The sequence below is a fragment of the Priapulus caudatus genome, unplaced genomic scaffold (assembly GCF_000485595.1).
Source record: "Priapulus caudatus unplaced genomic scaffold, Priapulus_caudatus-5.0.1 Scaffold0, whole genome shotgun sequence".
NCBI lineage: Eukaryota > Metazoa > Priapulida > Priapulimorpha > Priapulimorphida > Priapulidae > Priapulus > Priapulus caudatus.
Genome location: NW_014577061.1, coordinates 1,522,846 through 1,532,845, shown reverse-complemented (window position 1 = coordinate 1,532,845; position 10,000 = coordinate 1,522,846). Strand labels below are relative to the sequence as shown.

Below are 10,000 nucleotides of genomic sequence, written 5' to 3'. Positions count from 1 at the left end.
ACTAGTCTATTTGTAAAGATAAAAGAATTGTGACGTTAACGTAAACCACCAGTGCATTCGTTTGCATTACACGATCGGTTTTTACTGTTTCTATCAGTATGGGACGTGTATCAAGAGTGTACAACAATCACATTTAAGCTAAACAAGTGTTTTCTGTTACGCTATTCCAGTACCTCCAACTATAGACAAGATAGGATTACGAGACCTGCGAGTGCGGGTCGGGCAGCCGTTTGCTCTGAACGCACGCGTTGCCGGTGAGCCTACACCAGAGGCTAGCTGGACTGTTAATGGAAAGTCCCTACCTGGACATCTGTTCTTCGAGATAAAGGGTGGAGCAACCAGAGTTGAATCAAAGATGTCACAGCGAACAGACAGCGGCAACTACGTGCTCACGGTGAAGAACGACTCGGGAATGGTGCAAGCATCCGCAATGGTCAAGGTCGTCGGTACGTTGACATTGTTATCCCCACTACACCTTACTCAGTAGTTCTACCCTGTTAGTTACAACAGCTTGACTAGCATGTAAACATGTGAACATTCTGCACTAATCACACACCTCTACTCATCAGACAAACCAGCTGTACCGGAGGGACCTCTCTCCGTCTCTGACGTGACGCGAGCGAGCGCAGTGTTGACCTGGAAGAAGCCGCTTGACGACGGTGGCTCCCCCATCACCTACTACGTCATCGAGAAGCAGCTGATAACGCGCAGCACGTGGATCGAGGCCGGCAAGACTCCCGAGCTCTCCATGATGGTGATGAAACTCGACGCGCTCAAGGAATTCCACTTCCGCGTGAAGGCCGTCAATACGGAGGGAGAGTCCGAGCCGCTGGTAACACAGAAGACAACACTGGCTAAGAATCCGTTCGGTAGGGAAATTCTATTTTCAACAACGAAAATATTCATAACGTAACCGCATGGAAATTACAGTTTATAAGTTAGATAAAGCCTAGAGAGTTTCTAAATATCTTTGATGTTCCTAATTATTATCACTGGACACATTAATTTATTTGCAGAGAAATTAATTGAATTATACTTTATTACGCGTTTGTGTCTATACTTAATTTTGCCACGAACGACAGATCCACCGGAGGCGCCCGAATCCCCGACATATGACGACTGGGACAAGGACCACGTTGACCTAATCTGGGTTCGTCCCCGCTTCGATGGTGGTGCCCCCATCACCGGCTACGTCATTGAGAGGAAGGACAAGTTCAGTTCGATGTGGCTGCACGTCGCCGAGACTGCCGACGATAGGACAAAATACACTGCCAAGGGGCTGAACGAGGGCCAGACGTACCAATTCCGAGTTATCGCGTTGAATAAAGCAGGACCGGGCAAGCCCAGCGAAGCGTCGGAGCCAATCATTGCCAAACCTCGCTACGGTGCGTATACTTCGCGATTCGCCAGTGCGATAAAAGCTACGGCAACCTTTCAACCGTCTTAACACTGAATGAAATATGTTCATTGTATTTCGTTAAAACTATGAATTTATATTTATCTTGTGTTAAATCTAAGAAATCAACTTGGATTTAACACAAGATAAATATGAATTCATCGCCTTAACACTGATTTCTATTAACGTAACACAATCGTAGATCGCCCGCAGGCCGCCATGGTGGAAGGCGCACGTTTCGCTGCGTCGACCCTCTCAGGCTGTTCTGCTACAATCACCCCTTTCCCCCTTTCCCCTCCATTGGCTCCAACACGCAGCTTCGTTAAGCTTGCCTTATCCATTTCGCAGTCGCCCCAAAGATCGTCAAGAAGGCGCTGCGAGACATAAAGATCAAGGTCGGACAGAGCTTCAAGTTGGAGGTGCCCTTCGTCGGCGACCCGGTGCCGACCGTCACGTGGAAGGCCGACGACGCCGCCCTGCGCAGCGGCGACCGTTTCGATATCCACAACGCCGACGAGCAGACCATACTTAATTGCCAGCAGCCGGAGAGAGAGAACACGGGCGTGTACACGCTGATACTCGAGAACAGCTCCGGCAAAGACACGGCCTCTTGTCACGTGACTGTCACAGGCGAGTGGCTGCACATCGCGCGAATCGCATTGCGAATCGTATATATGTATCGTTAATCGGGAATTTTCATTTTGTGAAAGATATGCGTAAATTGATTAATATCAATGTGGGTGCCCTGCGTTTCGGACAACAACAACAACAACAGCAACAACAACATCAACAACAACAACAACAGTTTAAAAAATAATAATGATAATAATTATTATAAGTAGCAGTAGTAATATTTTGGCTAAAGGTGTGCGGAAAGTTTTTCATCACAGACCACATCCTTAGGCTTGTTTCACTACTCACACTATGGCAAACATTGGGAATAATGTGTAAAAAATTGTCTCGTCGATTTGTACCTAACGACATTTTATGGATTCTGGCAGATCGTCCAACACCACCGGAAGGCCCACTAAATATCTCAGATGTAACCAAGGAGAGTTGCACGTTGTCCTGGAAACCACCAAAAGATGACGGTGGATCCGAGATTGTGTAAGCACAGATTGTAGGATCTATAAAATTTAATACTCACTGCTCTGCAAAAGCTTTACTAAACTTATAGTAGCTTGAATAAAATATTACCAAGAAATTTCTAGGCCTTACTATAGAAATTAAGGCATATATCAATTGTAAACTAAACAGAAGCCTTGGAAACTCAAAGGTATGGTGGATGAATGGTTTCTATTTTCTTGCCATCAGTGCGTATACAGTTGATCGTAGGCTCTCTGGTAAAGAACACTGGACGACGGTGAGCAACTTCATACAGAACACAACCTACACCGTCACCAAGCTGAGCGAGGGATCAGTGTACGAGTTCAGAGTGACTGCAGAGAATTCGAATGGCAGCTCCAAGCCTCTCAACTGTGACGAACCCGTCAAAGCCAAGAACCCGTATGGTATGTCTCCATGTAACCTCCGCACCTGAAAGCTGGGTATATGTGCATATTTAAATGTATATATATATATATATATATATATATTCTGCAGTTCACTATACTCGAGTGTAGATTTATTTCCTCATATGCATGCGCCGGACTTATTATGGGTGAGTGACTCATGCCTTGGCTTTTCTCAAGATATTTAACGCATATTTTATTACGCACATTGTCGGCCTTCACCATGCCCCAGGTGTTGACGATAGTTCTAGAATAGTACGTTTTTTGCCCCTTAGTGCTAATCGGGATTTAACAATTAGAATATCCCTGGCATTGTTGGCCAGTAACTCTACCCATCTAGCTCTTCCCTGCCGCCACACGGGTCCGGTAACGGTAGCGAACAGCTGCTGGATGGGCAGAGCTAGGTGGCTAGCGTCTAGCAAATCGCAGGGCAAAGCCAGAGCGCGTGTTATGTAAAGTCGTGCCGCTATCGTTTCAGACGAACCGCGAGCGCCAGGCAGGCCCGACGTGTTACAGCAAGACCGCGATTTCATTGAGATCGCGTGGACGGCACCCGATGAAGACGGCGGCAGTCGCATCACAGGCTACAACATCGAGCGCAAAGAAATACGCAGCGTCCAGTGGACACTGGCCACTCGATCGTCTATCATGGTAAGTAGTACTGGCGTATTATACTAGGGTAAAGACGTAGGCATCCATTGCGTAGCACTGCCATTCGTAAATGTGAATATGGCGCAAATATAAAGACGATAAATGCGTCATTGCTATCGTTATTATTATTATTATTATTACTATTGATATTGATATTATTATTATTATTATTATTATTATTATTATTATTATTATTATCATTATTATTGCCATCATGCAACTGACCTTAATCAATATTTAATTGATTGTTATTCTATAGCATTTGCGCTCCTACCAGCCTATCCCATGCCAGGATTAAAACTAGCTAATAATGCTAATTATAATTGTCTCTCTATCTAAACAAATGATTGAATATAGCACTAAAGTGTGTGATTTATCCTAGATACAAACTCAATTTGAACCCCGGACATTTTACAAGGTATTATTACAGGTGTAATGCTTGGTCTGTCTCATGACGTTATACGCGTTACTACGCCGTCTATATCGGTGACTATATTTAGCAAGGGAGTATCCGGTGCACGAGAACACTGCTGGTTACAGGGTTCTCCCCACTCGCTCACTCTCCTTGCCTAAATACTGCTGTCGCTTTGTGATCTGTCAGTTTGAGTGTGGGCACGGACGCAGACGTGAGCTAGCGAATTGAAACTCGTTCTCACCAGTTGCGTACTCTAGCACTCCGAAATTACAGATGCCAACCGGCCTACATTTATTTGTTTATAGGCATCTTGATTATACGTTTTCGTTATTATTTGTTTCGCGCGTGTTTAGTTCTCTTTATTTATATTTAGTAAGATGTTCTGATGATTTTGTCGTGCGCATTCTTTTATCGTGTTGCTGGACGCGGTGTCGTAGTGTGTCACGTGCGTCACGTGCTCAATGTCACGTGACACATTCGATCTGTTGGTGTTTATATCACCAGGGGAGGTGCATGTCAGCATAACCGGCTTCTCACGGTGTATGCACTAGTAGCAGGGATGATGGTTTAGACTGGGAATGACGTCACGCAGTCAGCTATAAAAGCACAGTCCCTTTTCTGGCTAAAACCTCCCAATCCCTACTACTCAAACGCAATAGCATCCCCGTTGTTGCACGCGACTCATTATTTCATGTGAACGTGTGTATAGACTGCAGTACCCGTAGTACCCAACAGGGAAGTAGATTCTACGGCTTTTCTTTTCGTTTCATTTACTAGTCGTTTGCATGTACATCCGCGATGTAAACTAGCTGCTCAGGTAGCTACCTCCTGCATGAAGGTGTCTTCAGGCGTTACCCCAGGTTGCTAGTTTTACTAGCGGATTGACAGCATGCATGAAGGAATACTGTATTCCACCAATCACATGATGCATGAATCTATCCTGAACCACCAACCGATCCTGTGAATTTAACAATGTACGTTCCTCTGTTTAAGAATGCACTTGTCCCGTTCCATCCCCGAGTATCGCATGGCATTCACTGTGCTGCTCTCTATTTTTCTCATCCCCTGTGTTGATGCTTGCACCCCCTGCGCTGAACCCAGGATTCAGCGCGTGCTTCACCACCACCTGCTCGTGATGCGAACGTGGAGTGGGAATTCCTCGCTAGTCTAGTGCAGGTGACTCGTCTCTAGTTACGATCATTGCTGGACCGTCGGTCAATCAACCCTTTACTGCAACGTTTCCTTTTGTCGCGAACAAGTGCCGCGGAACTGTACAACTGTGATTATTCTCAGCTATTCGTGGGATGGCTGCGTGTCACTGTGTGTGTGGGAGACTTCGATTGTCTATGCGTTCTAGTTCGGCAGTGCCAGGCTCACATATCTTCAATAGTGGGTTAACCGTCAGTGCTGGACGTATTTTTATAGCGTGAGTTAGTAGTGAATTAATATTTCTCCGATAAACGCAAGGATTAAGTGATGGTCGGGGTAGACTGGCTTATGGCCGTGCTGGTGAAGCGATGTGTGTTGCAATAGAGGGTTGAAATTGCACAACAGGTCAACAATGATTTCCAGAGTTAATAGTGACTGTTGTGATGTGCTCCCGTCTAGCAACGTAGCCGATCTATTTATCTATCTGACTGTCCGACTGTGTATTCGTGTTCATGCATGCTTGTTTGTCTTACTTCTACTAGGAGAGTACTTCTTCTGAGAAAACTGCCATATGTATTATACACACACACGCACTCACGCCGGCACTTACTCACGCACACACACACACACACACACACACACACACACACACACACACACACACACACACACACACACACACACTACTACACACACACACACACACATGCACATATATATATATATATATATATATATATATATATATATATATATATACACACGCGCGCGCACACACACGCACACACACGCACACACAGACGTGTGTGTGAGGGGGTGCAACGTTAGCTACATGTTAGTCGATACTGAAAAGTAAAAGTGCTACGACTCTGTTGCTTTTTTTAGTTACTGTTATATATTACTTCAAGCTCGCCAGCTTAAAACATAATCCCAACAATGATCACCATTCTGCAGTAGTAACAGCGGTAGCGGGTACCACTATCACTACCTGTTTATAAGCACATAAATATACATACTTTCCTACATAAGTATAATATTATTTGACGGGTCTATCGCTAATCGCTGTATTTCCTAACAGGAACTTCAATTCATGGATAAGAGCGTCAGGGAGGGACTGGAATATCAATATCGCGTGATTGCCAACAACGCCCGCCGGACCAGTCCGCCCAGCCATCCGACCAGATCTGTTGTTGCCAAGCCACCATACAGTGAGAACAATATTACAGATTTATCGTTAACTCGGTGGAACAACTGTTAAATTTTAGGGTATAATTTTCAACGGAAAGTAATGTTCATTTATCTAGTGATAACAGTATTAAATGAGATAAAGACACAGATAGATATAGATATAGAGATAGAGAGATAGAGATAGAGAGAGAGAGAGAGAGAGAGAGAGAGAGAGAGAGAGAGAGACGAGCGCTGCCGAGCGTGTGTGAGAGAGATGTGAAGCGAGCTAGGAGAGAGAAGAGAGAGAGAGAGAGAGAGAGAGAGAGAGAGAGAGAGAGAGGAGAAGGAGAAGAGAGAGAGAGAGGCGAGAGTAAGAGGACGAGGTAAGGGCGGTTTAAATAGAGATAGAAGAGAGAGAGAGAGAGAGAGAGAGAGAGAGAGGCGAGGTAAAGGTAGAGAGATTAAAATAGAGATAGAGATAGAGATAGCGATACATGTAGAGATCTCAATATCATATGCCCCTGGTGATAATATTGTGATGCTACGAGATGCAATAATCGTATTGAAAGGTCAATGCATCGGGCACTGATACTCTATCGACATATCGAATGTTCGTAATTGTCCCGTCTCGGCCTGCGCAGATTCGCCCGATAAACCCGGAGTTCCTGAGATCACCGATTGGGATGGTCACTTTGTTGACCTTAAGTGGTCGGCACCGCTGAACGACGGTGGCGCCCCCGTGACGGACTACATCATCGAGTCCTGCTCCACGATCAGCAGGCACTGGAACAAGGTGGCAAAGGTTCCAGCGGACGAGACTGCCACCAGGATCACGAACGTCGAGTCCGGCACCGAGTATACATTCAGAGCGACGGCAGTCAACAAGGCGGGGCCAGGCGAGCCCAGCGATGTATCGGTTTCTCTGCTCGTGAAGCCGAGAAACGGTGAGTCAGCAACACTCAAAAGATATCTACCCATGATGCGGATACTATACTTAATCACACCAATATGTATATGTGTGTGTGTGTGTGTGTGTGTGTGTGTGTGTGTGCGCGCGCGTGCTTGCGTGAGTGCGTGCGTGCGTGCGTGCGTGCGTGCGTGTGTGTATATTGCATAAACGTGCTATCCACCTATCTATTATAACGTGATTTAATGTTGTTCCGTATCGAATAAAATCGGTAAATGTTTAACATTCATGTGATAATTGTCTGTATTACTCATAATCCACGAGCAAGTAAACTTATATAAGCGCAGCAAGTTAGATCTAGATTATTATCTAGATTGCAAGTTATTATCTAGATTCGACAACGATGCGTATTCGTTATCCTATGGCAAGTAATCCATAATGAATTATTACGCATACGCTTTATGATAACTAGAGGGGAATAAGATGCATGTGTCACCTAGCGCTGCGTATTTACACTCGCGATTACTATTCTATCACGCAGTGCCACCTAAGATGAACACGATTGCAATGGAGGACATCAAAATAAAGGTCGGCCAGAGCGTTCAGTTCGAGGTTCCGTTCACGGGAGAGCCAGCTCCGGAGGCCGCCTGGACGTTCAATGGCTACACGCTGAAGCCTAGCGCTCACGTTAGCGTCTCCACGACAGAGAAGGTACGGTAGTCTCCCGGGTTTGGTTGCATCTAGCAGCAGCTCCGTACTAAACTGAGCCAGGCGGCGAGGCTAGGAAAACGCGCGTGTTGGGTGTTTGCAAGCGGCGACTTGTAACTTGTCCATTTCGTCATGAAGTCGAGACGGGTGTAGCTGTGAACACGGAAGGGATGAAATGTATGCTGATTCAAATTGTGAGATGTGTTCATCCTTGTGCACGCGAACAAGTATGTCTGTACGTCTACTTATAATTTTATAATATAATCTACTAATACCAAATATTTTGTTATGTATCACATTTTCCAATTAAAATAACCAGGGATTTCAGCATTTCCGTCGTGATAATATGCCAAATTATAAATAGCCCACTTTGTATTTTGATTGTACCTATGGCAGGTGTGTAGAGATGTGCACGCAGACATGAGTGAAACGACTTACCTTTACTGACGTGAGGAAACATCACGCCACTAAATTATACCTTACCTGTTGTTACCACAAATGTGTGTAATATGTTGTCATACGTATGCGGTTTATTGGTATAGATTACATCTATTATATGTTTTGCTACACTTTTTATGACTGTAGTGTATATTTACGTGTATCTACTTGTGTTCCCACAGACCTATGTAGCCTGAGTATTAGCGATTTATTATTATAATTCCCTTTGTCGTAAGTTCGATGTAGTCGGGTTATCTCATGGAAAGTGTCTACTTTCTACCAGATATATTCCAAGCGCAGCACCCTCTATCCACCCATGATGCAGCAAAAGGTATCTAGTACGGTGTAGGAATGCTCGTCAGCCTATCTATAGATCTTCTGTTTTCGTCGCATCTTCCATACTCGTACACTCAACGCAAACACTGTTTTTATTTTACACATTATTGGCGTCACGCAAACGTCCACGTTTTGCATGTGACGCTTTTTATTTAATTTCGAAAATATATATTTTCTCTGGCAGGCGCAATATACAAAATGCCCCAAAATAGCATTTCGAGCAAACACCGGTTTCGCAGGAAATGCTATATTTGTCATTTTGATTCACTCACGTTACTGTGAATGTTGTATCGTGTTCTTTACGATATATGTTATCGTTTAGTGGAATGCAAGTAGTGCCTTTAGCCTATGGTTAATTCCTGTTATTTATATATATGGTATGCAAGCATAATATTAAACTAAAGTGTATTTGATATTCAGTAAAATCCAATAGTTGTGTCTTCCGAGTAACTTTAGCCACGAATGTCATATCCGGTAATTTTAACGAGTACTCATATAGTAATAGCGATAATGCGTATCGTATTCGTAACAGACTAGAGAAAGTTATAGTCATAATATAATATACCCATCGGCTGCATATTGCTTTAGTCATGTATTGAATCTAAGCGATTGCTAGTATTTTTCATACATGGTTTGAACTGTGCAATCGTTTCTGCAGCTAAAAACTGTTATTAACTTAATGTACAGCAACATTGCCCTCAATAATTATTTCTTACTGCACATTTTTCTACTATTTATTGTATATAAACATGAGATATTTTACACTCGAAAAGCAGACGGGCTGTAAAGCTATTATTGATCACGATGAAATTTTATCGTGATCTCATGCACTGACTTCACTCCGCTTTTCGATGGGCAATACCTCATAATATATACTTGTGTTTCCGAAAATAGCTGTCTGCAAGGTATATGTGTATAGGCGCAAGTGTCGCGGCTTGCATGGTCTGTAAACCCCACACATGTGTCTGCGCACTGTTTCTCTAATAAGCTGTTAGCGTCATATACACTGGACGATGGGGATGCTCGCGATGTGTCGATTCAACAATCAGCCATAATGCACACAATTCTGTATCGCACGTTATGTACCGTCTGCAAATTCTCCGGAGCAAGACTTTACTATCAGCCTCCCGCGTGATGGAGGCCAATTCGCAAGGAATCTAACGATTAATTCGATATCATATCCAATCCCTCATGAGTTCCTGTCTTTTCACATTTTAACGTTCTATATGATGTGCATCTCTGTATCTGTGTCTTATAACTCTATCTCTCTCTCTCTCGTCGCGCGCCTCTCTTCTACTCTTCTCTCTCTTCCTATTCTTTTC

The 10,000-nt window shown here is 44.0% G+C and overlaps 1 protein-coding gene across 1 annotated transcript in view; it reads left to right on the top strand.

Moving 5' to 3' along the window:
• The window catches only part of LOC106813160 (titin-like), a 180,648-nt gene that overhangs the window by 80,482 nt on the left and 90,166 nt on the right, over positions 1 to 10,000 (top strand). Inside the window, exons 116-125 of the mRNA XM_014817590.1 lie at positions 171 to 446; positions 570 to 869; positions 1,083 to 1,385; positions 1,745 to 2,026; positions 2,398 to 2,503; positions 2,711 to 2,907; positions 3,386 to 3,558; positions 6,201 to 6,330; positions 6,931 to 7,233; positions 7,738 to 7,907. Coding sequence (XP_014673076.1) covers positions 171 to 446; positions 570 to 869; positions 1,083 to 1,385; positions 1,745 to 2,026; positions 2,398 to 2,503; positions 2,711 to 2,907; positions 3,386 to 3,558; positions 6,201 to 6,330; positions 6,931 to 7,233; positions 7,738 to 7,907 — 2,240 coding nt within the window. The remainder of the gene's footprint in view (positions 1 to 170; positions 447 to 569; positions 870 to 1,082; positions 1,386 to 1,744; positions 2,027 to 2,397; positions 2,504 to 2,710; positions 2,908 to 3,385; positions 3,559 to 6,200; positions 6,331 to 6,930; positions 7,234 to 7,737; positions 7,908 to 10,000) is intronic.